This window comes from Lagopus leucura, unplaced genomic scaffold (assembly GCF_019238085.1).
Source record: "Lagopus leucura isolate 7727_CA_CO unplaced genomic scaffold, USGS_WTPT01 Super-Scaffold_100002, whole genome shotgun sequence".
NCBI lineage: Eukaryota > Metazoa > Chordata > Aves > Galliformes > Phasianidae > Lagopus > Lagopus leucura.
This window is the reverse complement of record NW_024962263.1, coordinates 34,200,297-34,225,397: the sequence shown is the minus strand read 5'-3', so window position 1 is coordinate 34,225,397 and position 25,101 is coordinate 34,200,297. Positions and strand designations below refer to the sequence as shown.

Here is a 25,101-nt window from a genome sequence, read left to right as displayed (position 1 = left end):
TTTCAAGAATGCAAACAGAATTGTGACAGTGCTGTAGCTGACTGTCATCATGGAAAATGTTTCTCCAAGTTCAACTTTCAGTCAGTGCAGGACGTTCAGGACACAACACCGCTGTGGTGAAGAGAGGTCCTTCTTTCATCTGCACTTCAGCTATAATGAAACACACAACAACAGAGAGAGGAGCGAGAGAAAGAGATGGCAGATACACTGAGAACCTGCAGTGTAGATAATCAAACCCTTTATTGTCTAAGTTACATTAGACTTGCAACACCATAAAAACCAGTTAAGAAGAAGAAACAGTAGATTGGTAGAGGTAGTAGAAAGTCCCTGTAACAGTCATAAAAGGGCTTTTACAGGAGTGTATCATGCCAAAGAACTTATCACGTCATTTAAAGGAGCTGATCAAAGCCCACTGACTAAATAAATAAAGAACACAACTCAATTTTAAATACTACGGCCTAGCTAAAATAACAAATCAATACAATACAGCGATAAAGAAAAAAGAAGAAATCATGGGAGTCATTTGAGAAAACAGATGGTCTTTAGGGTTGGCTTTTTCCCACCCACTCTTATTTCTGGTTTAATTAAGTGAAAATCTCATTTCTGTGCTATACACAGCATATAATTATTTAAACTGATTTTCCCTACTGTTGTTCTTCATGTAGCTAAATCATGATTGTAAACTTTGCTGATTAGTACCCTGGTAATGGCGATGACAGCACTAGCTTCTCTGTCAGATATTTGGAAGAAAAGCTCCAGAAAAAAAGCTTTTGGCTCTAAATGTTAACTAAGATTTTTTTATATCAGCTTGCAAAGCAAAATTAAAATGAAATAAAAAAGAAAGAAATTACAAATGTACGCTACGCTTTTGTGCCATTTTGGGTACACAAGAGTTTTTAATAACTAAAACACAAACAAATAGGCTAAACAACTAGCTTCTGTGCATTCCTGAACCATCACCATTATTTCCATTCATGGAAAACATGACTCAGAAAAGCAATGAAACAAAGAACAAAACCAAAAAAAGAAACTAATAATAATAATAAAAACAAATGAGAAAGCTAGTGCAAACCCAAAATGATAATCATTAAGCAACACAGCAAAATATTTCTCTTTTTTTCTCTCTCTTTTTTTTTTTTTTTTTTTTTTTTGGTGTACAATGGAATGTGTCTATGCGACCTCCTGCAGAATAACTTCACAGAACAGTTAATTACAGTCACTTGTAAGCATTTGCACAGACATTCCTAACTACACCAAGACTTACAGAGAATTCTGGCATACATCTGGTGTAATGGTATAAGGAAAAACTAATAAAAAAATACACAACAGAGTTAGTTTGCATTGTTGCAAGTGTTGTAATGTAACAAAAACTGTCAAGTAATTTAAAACAAGTAATAAGAAGTATCCAGAACCAATTACCAACTAGATTTTCTCTTTAAAAAAGCAAACCCTCCCCCCCTCCCACCCACCAGAACTGTTAGAACAGAAAGATCTCGCTTTAAAGGGTATTTTTTTTTGTATTTTTGTTTGCTTTTTTTTTAAAACAAATCTTTGTGTCAGAAGCCCTACAAAAACAGCACTATTCCATTATTGTATTAAGTAAACTGTTGCTCTCACCTGTAGTAAAGGTTAGCATCATTTCTGTACATGTAAAATTATTGCTTTTTTGAAAAATATATTTAGCATGCTAAGTTTTTTTAAATTCCATCTCCTGCCTTTACAAAATGTTACAATTTAAAAAAAAAAAAAAACAAAACAAAAACAAACAAACAAACCTAGTAAAGCTTTTGCAAAAAATTTTCACAGAACGTTTTCTTTCAAGGCAGCAGTAACTTTTGATAATGCATAAAATTATATGTGCAAAATCTGAAAGTCTCAGAACTATTACCATCACACATAGTGTCACAGCAATAAGGAAAGAAAATATTTATATCTGTGGAATACATTTTAATTGCTTACACTGCATGGTTAACAACCTGTTATGTGCCACAACCCCACCTTGGAAACTTGCAGTTAAAGAGTTACTGTAGAAGAGGTATATAAAGCTTTTTTTTTTTTTTTCTTTTTCCCCCTCGTAACACCACCAGTGATCACTGCGTACAAGACATGACACATCGTATGAACATTAACCTGCCACCACAACAGAAGGACCTCGTCTTCTCAGAGTGTGGCCGTGCCCAGGGAGGAGCAGAACAGCTTCGGGCTGAGGCACTCCGTGACGCCTTCTCCATTAGCAACATATGGATGGGTGGCGTTAGACAGCTGAGCAGGTCTATTTATTTAATTGTTTGAAACGTGAAGACTTCCTTTGTGATCAGGTCGAAGAAAGTAGCCCTGTTACAAAAAAAGGTCCTGAGAGTAAAACACAGAAGCCTGTTTTTCTTAGTGTTCAACGAGCTTTTCTTTTCCCAAACAGAATAGAAGCTTTTCTGTGGAAGTGTTTCCATTTCCATATTCACATACTATTAATGGTGCGCAGTCAAGAACAAGAGCACTAGAAATGCAAGTGGTCCCCAAACTGTAATGAAACAAACCATTGCAGAGTGACGGTCTTTCTCTTTAGTCCCTTTAATCCTTCATCAAGCATTGCTTTCTCAGCACCGAATGCCACCTTCTTCCTACACCCCCCTTCTTCCTCTCTCTCTCTTTTTTTTAATTTGCTTTTCAGCATGACAGGCAGTGGCAGTTTCATTAATTAATACTTCTCCAGCCCTCGAATCCACTGCTGTTTTTCAAATGTATCAAATAGTCACTGTGAGCATCGGGGAGGTTTTTGTTACAGTGCTTAACTTCTTCATGCTGTCCAAATCACATAAAGTTTAATTTTTCCAGTGTCTCAAACTTCTCTTGATTAATATAGATGCCTCGTGCTGCCACGGCGCTTGCCAACTCCACTGTTTATTATAAAGGAAATAAGGAACCATGGGACTGATTAGTACGTCAATTTATATATATCTCGTGTAGCATCTTCATTTATTTCCCAACGACGAGCGGCGCGGCGGCACCCCCTGCTAGCAGAGCGCGGTGCCGCTCCCAACGCCGCACAGTGCTGCCAGCCAAGGCGATGATCCGTGCTCTGCAGGGACGCCAGGATGCTGGCGGGGCGGGGGCTGCGGGGGGCTCCCGGGCTGAGGCTCTAGGTGCCCTTGTGGAGAGGCAGCGTGTGGGCAACGTCGGCGCCGGTGTGGTCTCTGCCCTGTAGGGAGGAAAGAGGGAAAAGCTCATTCTCACCTCCTCGCCTTCCCTATTGCACCTGCATCAAGCGTCCGGCGAGCCCTTCTGGTGCTCGTTCCTCCTGACTAGTGTCAGAAGGGCATTTGTCAGACCTATAACGTCTTGGACAGACTAGAAGAACAAGGAATGGAGCCGCTCAGAAATACTAAGAACATGGAGGGATGCTCCTCCAAAGAGAGCCAAGAGGGGTTCATAGCCCGATGAGAGCTTCACAGAGGCTAAAGTTGGAGGTCACAGAGGCGGCTCAAAGAAGAAAAACCGAATTATTGTGCAGGCTTGTCAAAAGCTAAGAAGACTCTTTCCCTCCCCTTGTCATCTTCCTTTAGGTTTTTGAGCCAATTTTCATGAATAATTACGTGGAAAAAATAGAAGGGGTATTCTGAAAATCAAGTGAAATTAAAGATAACATCATGAATAAGTGGGAGCCTGCAGCTCCTGAGAAAGGCTTTAAAATGACATTTAGAACATCACTGTCGGAACAGTGCAGTTTACAATCTTGATCCTAAAACAACATGGCAAGATTAATCTTATATAAATGCGCTATCCTTAAGCTAAAGTCCTGATGAAGCGAAACAGACCATTTTAAATTAATGCAACATAAAATACAGCACCCATGTAAAATCCAAGCGTGTTTCAAGCTGTGCCTATGGCAGCCCTAGAAATAGCTGAAGAAAGCCCAGCTCTGGTTGACATAATGTATTAAGTGCATCTCTTTTGTTAATAGATTTAGAAAATTCCTAATTAAACCTGGCCTGAGATTCATGACATTTACCAGTCAAAGTTTGGTTTAAGTCGAAAAGATTTGCAACAAAATTAAAGAAAAAAAAAGCCGCTGTACAGACCGCAGTATATTTGAAATGTAGGAAACAGTAACTGAATGAGAGATGTGATAAAACTTCCTTAGTTGGATGCTGAATTTCCTGCAGTAAACTAAGAAAGATGCTTTACATTTTTGCACGGCTACATCATGCCTGAGAGACAGAGCCACAATTCCAAGTGGAGGCATTCATCACTAAAACCTCTTGCACAGAACCAGACCCACGGACATAGGGGAGCATGGCAAGCTTCCTCCCAGCTGTAAGGGGGAGGAAGGGGAGATGGGCACCATGTCCAGGTTTCCCTGGGCAAGAGCTGACAAAGAGGGTGATAAGGGCTGCTGCTCTGGGACAGCCATCCTGTGGGCAGCACATACCCACAGGGCATCAAGTATATGTGAAAGGGAAGATTTATCACTTTCCACTGGGAAGGGATGCACAGAGGGTCAGGGATGTTTCCCTGTTGTCTTTCTTCACATTGGAGAAGTCCTCCTCCTCGATGGGGAGGAAGGCTTTCCTGCAGCAGCACTAGCAGGAGGGAGAGCTGAAGGCTTCAGAACTCAGATGAAAAACTGCGCCAGCAAACAGGAGCTCCTGGAGAATACCAGAAAAAGGAGGGCAAAGAAAGCTTTCCAGAAATCACCTCTTCATAGCGGAGGAGGCTGAAGGCTGGTGGAGGTGAAGACAATGGCCTTGGGCAGGAGCCGACCCTGGGGCACTGTCATGTTCTCAATTCCATCAGGAAAAGGTACCTGAGCTTTCTGAGGGCAAAAGTGGCTCCCTCCTTCGCATCCATACCCACTCATGGAAAAAGAGGGATGTCCTTCAGTTTCAACCATACAAAGTGGGACTGAGAACTGATTTTCCAGTAGATTGAAAGCTATCTCTAAGTCTTTGGGTTTGCAATTGGTAGCAAGGCAGTCAAGTTCTGAATCAAGTTTTGAGCTTTTCTGTAGAGGAAATCTTCAGCTTCCATGACAAAAGCTATTTCTGTACTGAGTTTTAGAGCATTACACCAGTTAACTAGAAAAGGAAAAAATCAGTCTGTGTGCATTGTAATGTATTGGAGATAGATGATCGCATGACATCGAAATAAATTACAATAATCATTTTGGACCATGGGCACCTTTTCAGTTTGTTAGCAAGAGGAAAAGACTTACAGCAGCTAATCTTGTCTACTGCATTCCTAACCTGGTGGGTTCCTGGCGCATGCATATTACTCAGATTCCAGTACAGCAGCCTCCATGATTCCTTGATTGTTTGCATTATAATCTCCATATGTATGAACGAGACAAATTAGGTTGCCATTTATTTGTTCATTATCTATTATTTTGATTAATGGAATTCTTGTTCTCAGAATAACTATTTAAAAATAACATTTGCAATAATGAAGACTGAACTATTAATCATGATCTTTAGAAGAAACTCAGCAAGGAACTGGGGCAAGACATTTCATATGAACAAATGTCATAAATAGGACTTCTAACATACAGTGCTAAAACTTCAAATGAAAAAAAAAACCCAACACCCAAACACAACGCTAGCAGTTTAAATAACTTTTTAAAATATATATTTTATTTTATTTTGCTCTTCCCCCTCTCCCTCCAGTTGGTTAAGGACAAGCAGGGCTGTGCTGTAGTTGGCCTACAAGCCCGTTAGAGGTATCAAAGGTCCCCAACCTTTCCTCCAAGTTTCTTTGCAACACATATATTGTTTTCTTGGTTTCTTCCACTCTATCACTCAAATTCTAGCTTTTCACATCATTATCTTATGCAGGTATTGAGCACTACAACCAATGTTTTTAAATAGTCATAGTGGAATGAGTTAAAGCTCACAGGCTCCTTAATGAAGGTGTTGTGCTCCTGTCACAGAGGCTCTGCTGTGTTCTAGCTCTTTCAAAGAAAAGGAGTGCCACTGTCCTCTGGCATGTGGAAAGCTTCAGCCACAGATATCCATGATACCAACCATTATCTTTCTTTCCAGCCTGTAGCTTTTCCTTGATCTTCTGTGAGTAAAAGAATGCCTTTCTGGAGAGGGCAGAGGTTAGAATTTTGGGGGTTCTGCTTGCTTCATTTGAGCAAAAAGCAAATTGGCAGAGAGAGATCCAGCGCCTTTGGCTCCAGCACTGTAAATACGTTTCACACACATGTATATTCTCAATCAGAGAGAATGCTGCTAACCAGCAAGCTATGCCTTTTGAAAATCCAATTACTTGTCTTTAAAAAAGAAAAGATTATATATATTTATTGATACAGATATATATAAATATACAGATATATTTATATCTATTTATTATAGAATATATTGTTTACCACAGCAGTGATAAACTATATCCCTAAAGTAGGACATGTTTTTATATGTTTTTAAAAATGATCAAGATAAACACGAGGCATATGCATTAAAAACTGCCACAGCTGATGTTAGCATTTTGCAAAAGCAGACTATGGAATTGAGACTTGTGCTACTGAATGCACTTGGGAGCTGGGCTTCTGGCTGCAGTGCTGCAGTATCAGGCAGTTCCTCTGCAATAATCCCATGCTTTAGGAGAGCTTTCCTTCAAGAACTGCAGTGGTTTTGAGATTCATGCTGTAACATGGGCCCTTCTGAAAGGGAACCAGCTTTTGTCACGCTATGTATAAGCAACTGGAGTGTGTTTTCTCTGAATTCATGCTTTCTAAATCAGGTCTTTTGATGCTGCATAGTGTATTCCAAATTAAGATACATATTCATAGTGGATAAGTAACCTTAATTATGGACATATTGGGATATTTAGCATTTATAAAAATATTCAGAATATTCAGTATGTTTAATATGGCAGCATTTCAAGAGGATCTGCAAGACTTTGCACAGATTGTATTAGTTGGGGTATAGAGTAAGCATTTTTTATCCTTTAGAAAAAAGAAGACCAGGAAGTATTCTGGAGTTCAAGAGAAATTCATTTGGTGAAAATTTTTGTTAAGCATTTGGGTAGAAGAGAACACAGAAATTAATGTTACGAGACACAAACAAAATGTAGGAAATAAGGCATATATTTCACTGGTGCTAATGCCAAAGCATGAAATGTAGACTAATGCTGACATTACCAACATTAGGTGTGCATGGCCCTCTTTACACAGCCCCATAGGTGGCCTACTTTTCAGTGCTGCCGAACACCTGCATCTCCTCTGGGTGGTTCATTACCCTAAAGTAGGCTTCCTATTTGAACACCTAAATATAGACCTAACTGTCTCACCTTTGAAAAAGCTGTAGACTCTATTTTTAACACGTGGAATTAAAATTATTCCATGAGAAAACTGCTATATAATGCAGCACTGTTGTAACCTACTGTGTTGGGGAATTTTAAAAGCCCTACGTAACTTTCTTTTATAAGGGAAACCTTCAGAGATGATCTTCTCTGACTACTGAAGGGAATGGGGGAACTGTGAAATACTAATATTAATATTTTTACTCTTTAGCTGACTACTCAAGGGAAGATATTTCACCTGTGAGGAGGAAACATTATGTAAAGTGAATCACTTCCACTTAACGTTAAAAAAAAGCCTCATTCTAAAGCTACTGAATGTGCTAACTATTGTTTCTTGCTTGAAGCATGTGTGTGGCACTCCTGTAACTCGAACTGACTTTACACCGTAAACTCTCAAGAATAGATCTGTCCCCAATTAAGAAATGAAATGAAGACACGGAGTGACAATTTTTGAAGTGGGAAATTGTAATGTTACCAGAGTGCTGCAGGCATTGTTCCTGGTGCAAACTACTTCCCGTGCTTCTAAAGGTCCCTGCAGCTGCGGGTAGAGACAAATGTATTCCCTTGCTGAAGCCCAGGGACTGTGCAGGTGGAGGGGGAGTGCAAAGCCTGCTTGGATGAGAACAAGGAAAACAGCAGACAACCGAATAATCCTAACTGACACAGATACTGACAAACTGAGACAAAGGCTGATACTGAAGAGCAAATGACAAAAGAAAGGAAACTGTCTCACAGAAAAGTGATCATACTGCTGCTTCTGTGGAAGAAATACCGATGGAGAAGAAACAAAGTGGTTCACAAGCCCAACCTCTACCCGGTATTCCAGTGCGTCGAAAGATGCTGTAATTTAATCAAATGCTTTGAAGACAGATTGATGTGGACTGAGTCTGGAACAGCAAACTACATTTGCTGTGGAAGAAGTCAGTCAATAAATTCTGGTGTAGCAGGTTACTAAGACAGGGTCATGAGTAAATTTGTTGTTCATAAATAAGTACAACACAATTTTTAAGAAGAGTCCAATTTAGCTTCCACATCTCTTTTTGGTAGATACGGCCATTAAGTTTTTGGAAATATATTTCCAACTGTGATCTTACATAGTCTTTTAAAGCAAGACAAGCAAAAACTGTAACACCAAATTCATAAGAGATAATCAATCAGCATGAAAAGATAAAAGAGTTTTTTCAAGATGTTTAGGTTTACTAAATCTATATCACTAAACTAGAACCAAAGTTTGCAGCACTGCAGTGTTCTGCCCCAGCATATTCTTCTACTAAAAGGGATGTCCTAGTACAATTTGATGCATCACAAAAACAGCGTTTTCATCCAGTTCTCTAACTAGAACAGAATTTAGCTGCTACTGTCCCATAAAACGTAAATAAGCTTCGCTCAGAACAACGAGTACTTGAAAACTTCATGAGGAAAGCTGCTGGCCACTCGTGAGACAGACCAGATATTCCAGTAGCAGAGACTGAGTTCCCAAAGTAGCCTCCAGGGCAGAAAGAAGCAAACATAACAGAGAAGACATGAAGGATTTCCACAAAGGGTGCAGCACATGACCTAAGCGACGTGGTGGTGCCTGGTGAGGATGTTTATTGAATAGATTGAGACAGCTCCTCATCTTCATGAAAGTAGGACTACTGTTGAGCTCCATTCTCTAAACATGGCCGTAATCATCTGTAATTGCTTACTAAGAGACAAGAGGAAAGTCATAAAAAATTGTTTGTAGTAAAATATTAAAAACAAGGAAGGAGTGAGCGACGTTGAAAGCGGTTCCATATAAAAGAAAACTGCCCATGAGAAAGTATGCCCTGAAACCCATCTGTTAAGCTTGAAGATGGAGTGGGAAGGTTCACATTATGACAGTGATATCCAAAGATACGGGATATACAAAATAAATTCAGTTTAGTGGTTTTCTAAGTAGTAGATTTCTTATGCATAATTCAGAGTGCTGAGAAGTGTTTGTTAAGACAGGAAATACATTTTGAAAACAGGAAAGCAACACCACCTCAAAAAGTCCACATAAAGTGGGAGATAAGTCTTTGAGAGACTAGATACTGGCTGTTACAGTATAAGTGCTAATTGCATTGTTGTAGCAGAAAGCATGTTAGTTGTAAAAGCAAATTATTCCTAGAAATTCTTTAAATACCATCTCACTATTTTATATCACAGTGCATTACAGAGCTAGCTATCCCACCCACTCTCCAGTAAGCCAGTAACATGTTTATTTAAACACTAACTACTTGATCTACAATTAACTAACTCTCTATATAACAGACATTTAACAGACACTGACAAAACGCTTAAAAATTTAAGAGCTAAATATCAAGCAACACCATTATTATTTATACATGCTATAAAACAGTCAGTGCTTTACTGATGAGTATCACCATGCAACTTTTTCCCAGCTACCACATTAAAAACCAAACATCCAATTAATTGTAAAACATACTTGTTTTGGGGCATCTGCGGAGGTGGTGTGAACTTCAGTACCTCGGAGTCCATTAGACTCAAACACCACTGTGGGAACAAGGGGGGTTGTTAACAGATGAACATTCAAGCTTCGTTAGTGTGTGTACATTATTTGAGACCATTACAGATTAACCACGTTCAAAAAAAGACACCAGCTACTAGCCTGTGGCCGGAAAATACCAATTTACCGTAACACTTACTGTAAGAGAGTGTGCTAATGGCAGCCTAGGGCCACTGCCCTTTTTAATTCAGACTTCAGCGCTGAAGAAAGCAATCACTGACAACATTAATTATCGGTGTATGTGTAAAGGGACCCTCTTCTTGCATTACTTACCATTTGGCCTCTGTCATTTTGCATCAGACTGGCTTATGTATGCATCATTCACACTTCTCAGAGAGAACCCGCTAGTCTCACTGTCTCATGCGATGCTCAGGAGGCAACAATCCGGCTGGCTCTGGCCTCCCCCCAGCTCAGCAGCAGGCTGTGCCAGGTTAAAAAGCCGCTGCTGAGGGCTGCTGATTTTGGGACTGACCCGTCTGAGGGAAATCTCGTTTCCCACAAAAATGGTCCTGTCAACAGCAATGATGAGGCAAAACAAAGCCTTACGTTCTGTTGAAAGGAGTACTTTGATTTCAATTTGTGCTGGTGGCAACAGAATTCATTAGCATATTCATTTCTGAGTACCCTACTCTCTAATTAAAATAAAACATTTGCAAACAGACTTATCTTAAATGCATTGCAATTTTATGGAGTTGGGGCAGGGATCAGGTAAGCAATATCCAGAGAACAAGAGCAATAGTCGTAAAAATAAAAACCTGTATGCTAGATTTAGGTATTGGAATTACTGAGGTTAACTTAGTATGGGAAACGTAATTCTTGGCATTTTGTCAGCTGAATCTGAAAGAAGGCAAGCGAGAAAGGGAGAAAGCAAGAGCAAGTGTGAAAATATACCTGTGTGGGACCTCTGATGAGTTCTGAGGTGACTGGGTTGGTTAAAGCATTTTCCACATTCCCTGCAGACGCAGTCTCCTTGGCGTGTTTGTGTCCTAAGCATCCCTGTAGTTGATAGGGAGGAGGGAAGGGAGGGAGACAGGGAGAGGGCGGGGGGAGAGGAGAGAGGAAAGTTGAGAAGAAAACATTATGCCAGAAGAAAACATCATTAGTATGTCTAATGTGTCATTATGTGAGACTACCTTCAGGCCCTGGATGACAACTGTCAGCCTTCATCTAGGCACCGGCTGACAGGCCAGGCACACACAGGACTGCAAGAATGCATAAATTACATTGAATTAAAAAATGCTCCCCATGATGTGCCCGCACCAGGACTGGCATGTCAGGTGTGCGCTTTTCAGAGCAGCTGGATCCACTTTTCAGCTATCACCCAGCTTTGTCAAGCAGTACATCAGGCAAATCAAAGTGACTCCAGCGTGGCGGAGACAAGTCACATGGATAATAGGAAGTGAGTAGGACCAGAGCCCGACTGTCCCCCCCGGGCGGCAATACCTCAGAGACAAATGCAGAGTGAGTGGAGCCATCACAAACTGATCAAACCTTTAGCCCCTGCCTACCTGCCTGCCGGTGCTGCTTTGACCCGGGAGCTCCAAGGCACAGACGAAAGACATCTGTGAATGAAAGTGTCATTCCGGACATTTTGAGCTAGTCGGGCACAGCAGCCTTCCTCCAGCCCTCGGTAAACATGTTTTCTAGGCCATTAGCATTTGTGGAAAACCGCTCAAACCTCTCCTTTTTCTCCAAAGGTCAGTTTACAGTATCTGACTTAAAGGGCTGGTCTTTGTCTTTTTGCTGCTGATCAAAAAAGACACATTTGACTTTTATTGGGCTTTTTAAAAAAAAAAAAAAAATGGCTGAACATCATCTTTTCTATTTTGGTAAAACGCCCTCCTCAGAAGGGAAGAGTTGATGTTTTCATTTGCCACTGGAATACTTTGGCTTTTAAAGACATTCTCAGGGGGTTGTCAGCAGAAATGAAGTTTGAGCTTTTCCTTTGTTTTGTTTTGCGTTTTTTTTTTTTTCCCCTTCCTGTTAAGGCATTTTAAAAGAGTAAAACTGTGAACGAAAACAGTCCAGTGAAGAAAAAAACAAATACTGAAATCAACTGCAAGATGCCAGAGGGCCCATCCAAAATACAGACTGCTGTACCTCAAAGTGAATGCAAAAGGAGAATGCAAAAGCTAACTGTGCTTGTGAAACACCAAGCATCCAATGATAGCTTTTACCATAACATAGATTATGAAGAAACTGTCCTGGCTAAGGAAAGAAACAGAAAAAAAAAAACAACAAAAAAAAAAAAACGACCAAACCAAACCAAAAATCCCCTGGCTGTTTTCTACTTCTATAATAGCACCTCCTGTAGATGGCAGTACAGTCTCTATAATGTAACTGAACAGAAACATCTCCAAAAAGTTCCTGGCAGACAAGAATCAGCTCGTGACTGAGACACAAATCCAGACTTGTCACACAGACACAAACAGAACAGCTCTCTGAAGCCCAGGAGACTTGGGTTTCTCAGGTGGCTTTCTGAGATGTCTGTGAATCACAGATTCATTTGAGTTGGAAGGGACCATTAAAGATTATCTAGCCCAACTCCCCTGCAATGAAGGAACACCTACAGCTATATCAGGGTGCTCAGAGCCTCCTCCAGCCTGACCTTGAGTGTCTCCAGGGATGGAGTTTCCACCATCTCACCGGGCAACCTGTTCTAGTGAAAGACAAATATGCTCTTCTCCAACTTTTTATATTACCACACACTGTGAAGCAGAAAAATGTTTTTTCTGCTATCAAGCAACAGCAAAATCTGTCCTGTCTTCTTGTTCCCACCACCACAGTAACCCAGTTGCATTCAGAAACAGTGAGACTCATTTCCTCCTCCATCCACACACACAGCATGTGCACTCTGGTGAACTCAGCTCCCCACCCAGGAACCAGGGCAGATAAGGCATTAGTAAAAGTCTCTGCAGCAGCCCAACAGTTGTCCCAGCAGTATTCATGGAAGCACACTTCCCATCTCACGTTTTTAGGAGAGAAGGCTTAGAATTGCTGTTGTAAGCTAAAGTGCCCAAATGCAGAGGTGAATGGATTAGCCCTTTTATCAAACCCCTCCCTGGCAGTTACTTAATGGCAGTTATCTTAAAACACAATTGGAAAAAAGGGACATAGCATCGAGGTATGGTTGCCATTGTTGTATATCCTAAGGACACCATAAGACTTTTGATACTCCAGAACTTTGTGCTCTGGGCATCACTGCTGCAAGTAATAGCCCCATGACTCACCACTCGGGACACACTCCCTACAAGTGAACAAAAGACACTGGATGGCTGCAGGTGTCAGTGAATTCAGGTGGATGAGGGTGACCATGTGAATGGGAGGTCCTGTAAAAACAGCTTTCAAAGCTGCCTTCAGATGAGCCCCAAGGAAAGAGCACACTTGCTGCCATAACCCCTCCTTTCCAAGGACCACAAATGATATAAATACTGCAAACAAAATAAACAAATGCTGTTTATGTGTAACAATAAGATTTTCTCTATGAGTTTCAGGAAGTTTGGGCAGCACAAAACAAACCTATTCCAAGAACAGAAGCTTTGCGATGGCAGCTGCATCACTACAGAACACACAATTTTCCAAGGACGTGTTGGAATAAACACAAATGTAAAAGGAAGGGTCCCAGAAATAAACCAAGGCTCTATAGAGGAAGTTAAAGTCTGCACAACTGCACGCTAAAATATTCCAGTATGTTCCAAGATGAGGACATGCTAATGCACAACACCCAAGTAAAGTCTATCAGGAACATTCAAAGAGGAAAAAAACGTGACAAATAGGGTATCTAACTAGGATTTTTTCATTGTCCCTTATGTCACAACGGCTATATTCACACTGCCATATGAAGATTTAATTGCACGCTGCATACTGGTGAAACTCAAGGGGTTCAGCCTGGGACTATGTGTTAGTTCAGATAAGGTCCGTTTAGCCTCCTCTATTTGCAGTTAGGAGGCTCTTGTTCCTTTTGCCTGCAACAGCTTTTTACGAGGACTGCTCTGAAAGTACTGCCTCCTATTTTATTATGTTGTCCCACAACATCAGAGGTGGATGTTGGTGGTATGGCAGTAGAGGTTCAACCTTCCCACCAATATCCTGTTGTCGCAAGGCGTCAGATGTCAGCAGAAGGGCAGTCTGACAGAAGGGCATCTGACTGGAAGCAGATGGAGCAAAGGTGTGTCACTGAATTCCTTGACAAAGATAAAAATGCTACCCGCTGACATTCAGTGATGTTTGCTGAACATTTTATAGAGACCAAACAGTGGATATAAGCACAGTGAGGCAGACGGTGATGCATTTCAGCAGTGGTGACAGCAGCAGTGGGTCACCTCTGCTGGTGCAGATGTTTACAAGTGCAGCGTGCAGCCTCTTGTTCATCACTGGTGAAAATGCATAACTAATGGTGGCAACCATGTTGAAAAACAGTGTTTTGTAGCTGAGAAAACTTGACTGCTGTAAAACACTTAAAATGAAAGAAGAAATTTCGAAGCAGAGATAGGCACTAAATTACTTCCAGTTAAAATGTCTCTGGATATCAGTGCCCAGCTAAAACATAAAATAAATGTAATAAAATCCCTCTCTTCGAAAGCAGGTAGACGGAGACCTCCTTGGAAACCTTGCCCCTATTTTTACTGTGCTCCAGTGCTCCTCATGGGTTTTCTGGTGCCTGCATTCACTCAAGTCAGTTTCAGTTCATGTCTTTTATTGTTTCTCCCCACCTTTCTTAACATGGCTGGGAGCTCTGTGGATCAGTAATATTTCTCTGAGCAGGTTGATAGGATGTAGTCTTAGATAACATCAGCAGGCTGACCCACACTAAGGTACCTCAAGGTGCTTGTGGAACAATTAACTGGTACTCAGAGCAGGGAGAAACTTCAGACAACATTCCCAGCCTCTGTGGTGCTGAAAGGGGACTCAGCTAAGATTTGTACATGAACACTGGCCCTGCATTTGTAGAAACTGATAAAATCCTTCTCCTCTTCTCCTTAACAAAAACCATGACCTTGATGCTCCTTACAATAATTACAAAGCCTCTAAGCACCTGCTAAATGATTTACTCAGTAGTGATAACAGTCAACTCTTACGCAACATTACTTTTTATCTGATTGAGTAAAACCAACAACAGAGTGGCTTAAAGGTGCACCTCATTCACTATTTGGCCTCCCTGTCTTCTCCAAAAGGCTTGCACAAAGACCTGACCCAACATTCTGTGTCTTTCCCTGCCTCATGGCTGCCAGAGCAGTCAACCTGCATACAACTTCTGGCAACTAGGCCACAACTGGCCCTAGACTACCAGCTTTTCAATGTCCCATATTTCATATGTAAATGTAAAATGGGCTCATAAACTCATACTCCTTTGACAAAAACAGAGAGCACGATGTCATGAAAAGATACTAGGCATTACCAGCTGTAGGAATAAAGGTGTGAAACAAGTGCTTTTTGCTTGTGGAAGTCAGTTCTTGCACAGTTTCTAGTAAGAGAAGAAATGTTTAAGAAACCCGGACAGCTTACAAATGGCAAAAGCTGGGACTCTAGTCCATTCTCCAATCCCACACGCCCATCCCAATAGTAATAAATCACTGACTTTAAGTTTCCAGTGAGGCAAACTAATTTTGGCAGTCAGAAGTGTATGGTTTCAAATATAAATGCACAGGTTTCTTTTTTGTTATATATATACATATTTTGTTTTGTTTTGTTTTTACATGGAAGTTGACTGGCAAGATACAGAAGGAGAGGTGTGGTACTTATTTTTTTATTCCCTGAACTTTAAACTGGTTATTTGCACAGTAGTCTTTCCTGCTTATGTGAATTAGGATGTAACGTATTCAGCTCCACCTCTTTTTAATTGTAAACATAAAAACAGATCAAAAGAATCGTCTGAAAAATACCATAGCAGTCTTTGATACGGACAAGGAAGATCTTAAGACTTTTGTCAAGAAAGACAAAGGACACTGACAAGTGATTATCTCTTTCTGTTGTTGGAAGACTTGTTTGCAGACAAAATTGAACAAAACCTCCAAAATAACATCACAGATAAGCCCCAGAGGATGTTTATTTTGCCCGAAGCAAAAAGATTATGATGTTTGCCTGCACCAGCATATCGCTAGAATCATAGTGTGACAGCACATCTGTGTAACTCTAGCCTGCTTGAAGCAAGGGGACAAAGGAACAGTAACACTCCAGGTGGAACCAAATATATTTAACCCGCAACAGAAATGTCATGCAGTGCACAAGGGGGGGATGCTACAATGTTAGAGATCAGTAAACAAATCTATTCAAGCCTATCCAAAAACGATAGAACACTGAATTTATAATCCCAACAGCTAAAAGGAGAGGAGGAAACTGCTAAACAACATGTCGTGGCTCAGATTGAAGAAAGAGCAAGCAAGACATGTCCACAGCTCTGGAAGGGCTTGTGAAATCTTACCTGCGTGATCCAGGACTGGGCTGTTGGCACCACAGGTTTGGTACAACGAAGCAAGGTCCTTTGGAATGTATGTTTTAAAGATATTTAAAATGTCCAAACGTTTCTCATGCCCATCTGATCCCAGATCCTGTTTGTTGGAGTGTAAAACTGAGGAGACTCCTGCTGCACCAGGCTGGGGCTGCATCAGTGGACTTGCTCGTGTCACGGCTGTGCAGTTTGCCAATGTCCTCATCTCATTCCCAGCCTTTATGTGAGACTCCCTCTGAGGCACCGATGGCTCTTCATGTTTAGTGTACTGCTCACTTTTGCAAAGGGGATGATACTGCGGTGGTGGGTTGTATTTGGCCTTCATGGAATCAGATGCACAGTGCTTACCTGAAGGGAGAAAACCAGTACTTCCCTGGGGAACCACGTACTTTTCCACTTGTTTACTGTTGGTAGGCTGCATGCTAGGCCTGGATATGACTGTCTGAGTAGGCGTTATGCTTCCACTATAGGCTCCCATTTGCATAAGTTTGGAATTTGCTTCATATTTATTTTTCAGCGGAGGCTGTTGTGCTGCTGTGTTGTATTGCTCCTGTGAATGGTTTACTTTGGGCTGTCTGTACCCATCCAGACCTGATAAGCAAGGACCACAGTGGCCAAATGCATGACTGTCCTTTGATTGATGCATACTCCCAGACTTTGCAGTCATCCCAACAGGAAGAGAACTGCTTTTGGACCCTGGTAATGCACTTGGCACTTGAGTACGTGTAAATCTGGCAACGGGCAAAGGCTGGCATTCCTTACCACCAAGAGCAGGAGGGGGACCAGTACGCCCACTCCTTGCCAGGAAAACCAGGTTGTTTTTAATACTCTTGAATCCATTCTGTTGAACCCATGGGGGTACCATTGAGTTACAGCTGATTTTGTGCAAAATTCTTTTGTGCATCCACAGGACCTCAGGGTAGTAGGTCTTGTGACTGCAGAAAGGACATGGGTAGATAATTAAAGCAGCCTGCAAGGATATATTCAAATTTTTATTGCATGAATTATCCCTTGTTGATTTTTCACTCAAATCAAGTGGAGCTGCCTCTTCAGCTTCAGCACCTTTTTCTATCAGAGGATGCTCCCTGTGTAAGTCTAGTAAATTTTCTCTAGAGTGACTAGCTTGCATTTCAAGCGATGTTTTCAAGTCCATGACCATGTTTGAAGATGTCTGGCCCACACCTGAAACAAAGCCAGCAAAGTGACTGGAGCAAGGAAGCCCTTGGCTGTGGTGAAATGCTGGCATCTTTATATCTGCAGAACCTTTCAGATCCTGATATTTCGAAAAGGGCTCCTTGATGACACTCTCCACTGCGGACACCAATGCTGGAATCTCTGGTTTAGATTCACTGGCCTCATTTTCTCTGGTGTTGTGGCTTCCCAGCTTTGTAGTTTCCTCCAACTGAGATGTTACCATGGGGGTTTCCTCTTCAGAAAAACTGCAGCGGTATGGCTTTTCATCTGAATGGGACAAACAAAAAACATAATTGTCACTTAATGGAAAAAGGAGTACAGCAGACAAAGCAAAAATCAAAAATAAAGTAAGGTAGAAGGATGAAAGAACAACTTTGGAATTAATATTGTAATGACATATTACAATGTGTACTGCAAGCGTACTGTATAAGCAAGAAAACTGTGAAATAAGACACAACTGTTTGATTCCCTTTTAACAATCACTGTGAAGTCTGGACAAACTCTCTAATGCTGGACATTTTGAAGACAAAAACAATTCAATAATATGCCCACGTTAAAATTCTGTGACTCTAAGAAAGATAAACAAATATGCAGCCATTTAATTCTTTAACAAAAGCAAAGATAATGGAGCCAGATAAGACTGACCTAGTTAAAGGTCTGTCAGCATTTCCATTACAAGCCCCTATTTTCAAAGGGTTTATAACCTTGGCTCGACACTGAAACCAAGAATATAAGCAGATAGAGAGTACAGAATAAATTGCTCACTTAAGAGAGACTTTAGCAGTGGCCCAATATAAAAGATGAATCATGGAGAACATAAACTTTGGGTTTTCTGTCCGTTAGCTTAAAGCAGACACATTTTTATTTTAACATATGTTTATGTTTTGAGTCAAACTTTAGGTAAATTTTATGACAGCTCAATCTACTGAGATAAAGAATTCATTCATTGTCAGCCACCGAGATTACAGAATTCAAGCCAGACCTTCAATTCTTCTCAGTTTCTCCTTTGCTTCTCAGCTCTCCAGAGCAAATTTATCTAACACATGTCCTGGAAAGGGAACATACTGGGCAGTAATTAAAGCAGTTTAGAGGGAAGCAGAAGAATAGGATTTGTTTGCTGAGAGCGCAGTTACGTCCACCCGCTAACACAATGCTTATCTCTCAGAGCTGCTGATAAAGTCGTTGAATCCCTCCAAATCAGTTCACAAATCAATTCCAGAGAGATTTTCATCACAGCAGTAATGCTTACTTCACTGAATCCATTTAACATGTAACTGAATTGAATCATCTGACAAACTTTCAGTTTCAATTAACATGCAGTTAATGAGCCTCTGCCAGGCAAGTGTAAGGAGACTATGCTCCATCTAAAATGCCACCAGTTCAAAGAGGAGTGGTGAGAATGGGAAAGGAGCAAACTGCTCTGTAGCTGCATATCCTCTCCCATCAATTCATAAAAGCACTTCAGAAAACCAAGTGCTGTTCCTTAGCAAGATGCAGTGCCACTGGCATTCTTCTAAACAGCAAAATGGAAGAAGTATGTCTCCTGGAGTTGGAGTTTCACTTCAAATAAAGTCTACTTAACCTCATCTTCAATTTAAGGAGAAAAAAAAAAAAAAAAGAAGAAAAAAAAAACCAAACCCTAAAAATCCTAGAATGGCCTGAGTTGGAAAAGGACCTCAAGGATCATCAAGCTCCAACCCCCCTGCCACAGGCAGTGCCACCAACCTCCCCATTTAACTCTAGACCAAGCTGCCCAGAGCCCCATCCAACCTGGCCTTGAACACCTCCAGAGATGGGGCATCCACAACCTCCCTGGGCAGCCTGTTCCAGCACCTCACCACCCTCACAGTAAAGAGCTAAGTAATTAGGTTAAAAATAACCCATAAGATTACAGTCCTGCAGGGCTGAGTGCTCACTCTGCCAGGATCGTTTTCCTTTCAAACTCTCCAAGGGGATAAACTCAGGAAAAAAAACCATAACCCCCCAAACTTGTTTTTCCTGTGTTGCAGGGGGCAGGGTTTTGGGAAAGCACATGCCTGGCACTACTGGCTAAGTTTACAGTTTGAAACAAAGACGCTGCATGCAGCAGTGAAATCTGATGCTGCACATCTGCGTTACTTTCAAAGCACATCTGTCAAAGCCCAAAATATTTGTGCTTCTAAATAAGATTTTAAGGCTTCCTTTACGATCACAAGCAGTGGGTCCTTTGATCAGCGCAGTAAATAATGAAGGAAAGCAAAACCAAATCATTCAATCGCAGCAGCATTCAGCGGGAGCTGAACCAGCCTCCAGGCTAAGCTCAGCCCAGCACAGAGGCATGGCGAGTGTGGAACACCCCAAATGTGCTGCCCCAGCTGAGGAGCCTCAGTGACTCCTCCATCCTCACAGCTGTTATCCCATCATTTTGGTCAACTTGGCTGTGATGATGGTGTACGGCCACAGAAGCTGTGGGAAGCTCTGCCTATCTCTGGTGCTCCTTGGTGCCTTCTGACTTTGTCCAAACCCACACACTGTGCTGTTTCAGCCAAACTGACTGAGGCGGCCTGACGCTGAGGTATAGCAAGGTCTACACCTCTAAGACTGTGCTTAAGGAGAGGGGAGGATACAGATGGACAGATCACAGATCTGTGTGCCCTAGCAGTTGTGTAGAAAGCCTGGGAGATGGCTATGGCCCTTTTTGGCCCTCCTAGGTTAGTGCAGCTAACAAGAAAAAGGGATTTTCCAGGTGGGAAACATAGCACAGAATATGAAAATGCACGGTGGTGGTGATGAGGTAAACCTGGGCACTCCCACAATTGCTGACATCAGACAGTGCCAGTGCAACACACGAAAATCACAGAATCACAGAATGGCCTGGGTTGAAAAGGACCACAATGATCATCTAGTTTCTACCCCCCTACCATGTGCAGGGTTGCCAACCACCAGACCAGGCTGCACAGAGCCATATAACACAGCTTCTAGCACCTTACAGTAGCATCTTGGTATGTTCAGTTCTGGCAGCTCACCTAAACACTACTACACATTATCAGAAATAATTTTAAAGATCAAATAAGGAGCTTCAATAGCAGTATTTGTATTAATTGCTTAAGCAATTAATGACAATTTTAGCTTCTAGCAATAAAATGACAGAAAACAATATAATTCTAAAATCAGCACTAAACAAACACATTGCTAGCTCTCTCCCCCATGATGTGCACACACACAGCCTAAGTTTCTTTGGATGCCCTCCCACCTGCCCCAGGGACCCGACACCCACAGCAGCTCCAGGGATGCCCCATCCCCATGGCGTATTGGGAAGCACAGGCTGGGTGCAGCAGGCAGTAAGAGCTGGGGGAAGAGGGGATGCAGGCAGAAGGAAGGGGAGACAGCACGTTGCCCAGTAATAGCATCACAACCTTTTTAGAAAAATAGATGAAATTTATTTCTGCCCGCTCCCAGCCGCTTGCCCCAGCTGAAAAGGGGTACTAACAATCCTTTTAAATCATTGGTATAAAATATTGCTCTAACCACTGCAGTGCAGGCATTACTGTCACCAGAAACTTTCGAGATTTTATTATGGCCAGGTCAAAGCAAAAAGTCATGAATGGGATGCCTTCTGCACAATCTCCAGGGACTATAACTCATGTTCTCCATTGAAAGACTTCTTGGCTAAGCGCTCTCTCACTTTCTTCCCCTCAGACTTTGTCATCGTCTTATTTTCATCTTAATTCCTTTGCTTATTACCCAAACAGCAGTTTATCTCTAGTACTTGAGAGTGACAAGGGTCCTTTTACCACAGCCTTAAAGCATTACAGGTTTTGTGCGCTGCAGTCAGCCAGCCAACACTTGCAGCAGAGGAATTTTGCCAAATGCTCAGGAAAGAGGTGGCTGCTGATGCCATCTCATGCCTTCAGTTTGAACATAGCTTCAGATATTGGCACTCTTAAATTAGATGTAAAAGCTTGTCTTTAGGATTTTTTGGACGTAGCTTAAGACAAAACAGATCACAGCAGGACAAAGCAGAATAGCTTAAAACGCTATATGGGAAGCACAGGTCCAGAAATACAGGAACACCTGGGGATTCAACCACTTCTTCAGAAACATACATCTGACTTCTACTCCTTAGTTACATATCTTCCACAGGCAAACAAAAGAGAATCCAGTTCCTCCCCACACAACGCTCTTCTCTCCTCTTCCTTCTCACAAGCACAGACTCCACTTATTTCCTCCCAGCTCTGACCTCCTCAGAACCAGAATTCAGAACGGGCTGCACAGCTGTTTTAATTCATGAAACTTCCTATACAGTAAACCAGGCTGCAAGCCTGAGGACAATGAAACTGTGATTTCTATTCAGAATCTATTCAGAATAGCAGAACCATCTAGAAAATGGCCCCTTTTCTAGCTAGCACTGTAACACTAAGAGTTGAGGGAAAGGAGCAGATGTGATGTGTTTGATTTTCAGTAAACATTTGATAGTGATTAGCACTTTGATAGGATTGCTACATCTTTATTTGGAAACTGAAAATAAATTCTGATAAAAGCAAAAGATAACACTGGAAAAAGGTGCAATATTGCAAAGATCTGTATATGGGCCTATTTCACGTCATATTTTCCTTAATGATCCAGAAGAGACTCTAGACAGCATTCTAACTGAAGTTTCCAGGAAATACGACATTTGGAGGAACTGCAGAAATAATGGGGACAAGGAAGTAACGCACAGGGACTTGGAGAGAATAGAAATGCAGTCTGAAAATAATCAAATGAGATTCATTCTGAAAGAAAGCAGGCTAAGACAAGTGAAGGGAAGCGATCCAAAAACCCCATGCAGTGGGAGGGCGAAATCTGGGATGGAGCAATGCTGAAAAGAACAGATGTTACAGGAGACAACAAGTTAAATAGGAGTGTACTAGGTGAGGTTCTTCAGCGTAACTTTCACAAACAAAAGCATGCTATAAAACTAAAACTACTCCTCTAAAAAGGACACTTACATGATGGCAGTGCCAGCTGCATTGTTATATGAGCATTAAACCTAATATATACACCGCAATCACAGGCAGTACGGAATAGCCTGCATCAAGTACAGTCCATGGCAAGGGGAAGAGGCAAAAGCAGATATGCAGTACAAAATGGTGGCATTCTACTCCAAGAAAGGAAGGCCCATCGAAAACACACCACACTCTCAGAGTATCTGTACAGACCTGCAAATATGAACAAGTTTGGAGGAGTTTCAAAGAACTGTGACAGAAAAGTAACCAAGTATGAAATAAAGATTAAGAGTAAAATGTCCCTAACCTCGCTGGTGGAAGACAGCAAGGTGACAGGTCAGCGCCTGCAGGCTCTTGAGGAGCACCAGGTTCCCAAAGAGAATTATGTCATCCTGAGCACTGGAGTGTATCACAACAATAAGATATAATTGCAAACAGGAAAACTTCCAATGACTAAAAAAATAACCTCCCAGTTGTGTGTATTTGTAGAGTAAATATCAAGGGAAGAGTTGGAACACCACACGGAATGTGAAACTTAGATTAAACACTACTTATGTAGGATAAAAATCATTCATTTTCATAGGGAGACAGAAAGCATGACTTAGTTCTTCCCTTTGCTCTACTCACACAGAAAACCAAATCCCCTCCTAAGCTGATATCCACACAGTAGGGCTGAGTTGTGCACACACCCCAAAAACAGCCTTTTCATACTACATCCCTACAGGGTTAGCCAAGAGAGGGACTCCTGGGGAATTCACCAACGAGCCCTGATCCTGTTTAGCAGTGTGCTGATCCTTTGGGCACAGCTCACGTTCTGTTCTGTTGAGTATTATTTGCTTCCCAGTGGCAATGCCCTGTCCCAAGGTTCTTATCCCTTACACCACCCGTTTTCGGTCCCAGCTGCATTACATAGCAGAACCCCAACATGAAGCTAAAGTGGATGCGAGGTGAGAGACAACTCCAGTGCACACTCTTAGGTTTCCTTACAGCACAAGACTGCTTGCTGCAGTGAGATACCAGGAAGAAAAAGTTATCTTGTTTTGTTACAGCCAGCGTCTCATCTGAAAAGCTCACCTTGCTCTATATGTAGTTGGATATTTTTAGATGCAGCTGCAACAGCTTCTCAATAATTCACAAAAACAGATGAACACGATTAGACTGGAACAGTCAATACAGCGTGACAGGGCACGCTAGCAGATAAGAGAGTAATACTGAAGGATAAAAAGCACACGACCAACTAATAACCCTGCTTCCTCTTGAACTAATATTAGAACGAGGGTGTTTTTGGCTGAAGTTTGAGGTTTTTAACAGAGCAAACCAAATATACCTCTTGAGACTGAGATGCTGCCCAACACAGGGGGTTCATCAGTCTCCTAATTCTCCCCACCCCATAATGACTTCACTGCAGCTATGACGGAGGGAAAGCCAGAGGTCAGCCGTGCATAGAAACAAGTCCAAGATGCTCCAAGATGTCCTGTTTTTTTCCCAGTCATCTGGTCACGAACAAGAAGTTTCTGTTTAATATCACGCTGCTTTTCCTTATTGTTATCAGCAGCTTTTTTTTTTTTTTCTTGACTACATATTGGAGACTTACCTATTCCCTTCTAAGCTATGAGCTGTGTATTTTTAACAGAACTATATTGTCATCTTTAGCAAATGACACCAGAGGCAATGGGAATGCTTGACTTCTCTTGATACCGATGCACCATTTTTAGCATACTAATCAGACTAGCTGCCCTTTGGTTTAGCTTTGTTCATGATCTCCATTCTCCTTTTATAAACCTTAGAGTTCCTAAAACGATTCTCAATTACTTTTTTTAATCTCATGTCTTTCAATTTCAAGACAAGGATGCATGATGGTCATTGTCAAATTTCTACCAAACTGGGAATGGATGTGGAAGACAAAAAAGCATCATCTCTCAAGAACAGGAAAGAACTGCAGATTTGTATCACTGTTTTTTGGTACTGGCCTAGGGAAGGTTAATTATTATCTGAGCAAGGCACATTTTAATTTCAGGAACCTTACACCAGCAAAATTCCATTTCTTTCCACTCTTTTTTTCCTCAAACAGAACTATTATGGTTGCTATGATGATTAAATGACTAATGCTTGGATCCCTACACATCAACGTTTATTGCAGCAGTATTATTCTTGAGTCACTTTTCTTGCACATTTGTTTCAAGCTTCCCTCTTCCTTTCTATTCCTGAAACAACAATTTATAGGCTTATACCAAAGGCCCATTTGTTTTATTTTATCAATTTTACACTCTGCAACTTTTAACTTCACACAGGAGTTACTGTTTCTCCTTGCTGTTGAACATCTACATTCTCATGCTGCCCTAGCTCTTCAGAAATCACATCCCCAGCATGCAAACAGCCAACCGTCCCATCATATTGCTCACTTCTGCACAAAAGAACTGTGGATGGTCCATGAGATGAATGAGAAAAACGACAGCCCAGTCCAGCGCTCCCAACACTGATTCTCCATCTGACTAATCTCTCCTGCATTGTCTGGGAGGACACCTGCTGCTTGTGGAAACAAAACCCACAGAGCTCTTACAATCTGGGCAGCAGAAAACATGAATAGGCAACCATCAGTCTAATTCAATAAAGTTTGCTCAGTGCTGGATTGCACATGTTGTGGGTTGTTGGCTTTTTTTTTTTTTTTAATT

At 41.5% G+C, this 25,101-nt stretch overlaps 1 protein-coding gene across 1 annotated transcript in view; it reads right to left on the bottom strand.

Moving 5' to 3' along the window:
* Positions 1–221: 221 nt before the first annotated feature.
* ZNF516 (zinc finger protein 516) overlaps positions 222–25,101 on the bottom strand; it is a 100,120-nt gene continuing 75,240 nt past the window's right edge. The window contains exons 3-6 of the mRNA XM_042869755.1: positions 16,245–17,732; positions 10,715–10,819; positions 9,743–9,810; positions 222–3,196 (exon numbers count right to left, since the gene is read on the bottom strand). Coding sequence (XP_042725689.1) covers positions 3,137–3,196; positions 9,743–9,810; positions 10,715–10,819; positions 16,245–17,732 — 1,721 coding nt within the window. The 3' untranslated portion in view covers positions 222–3,136. The remainder of the gene's footprint in view (positions 3,197–9,742; positions 9,811–10,714; positions 10,820–16,244; positions 17,733–25,101) is intronic.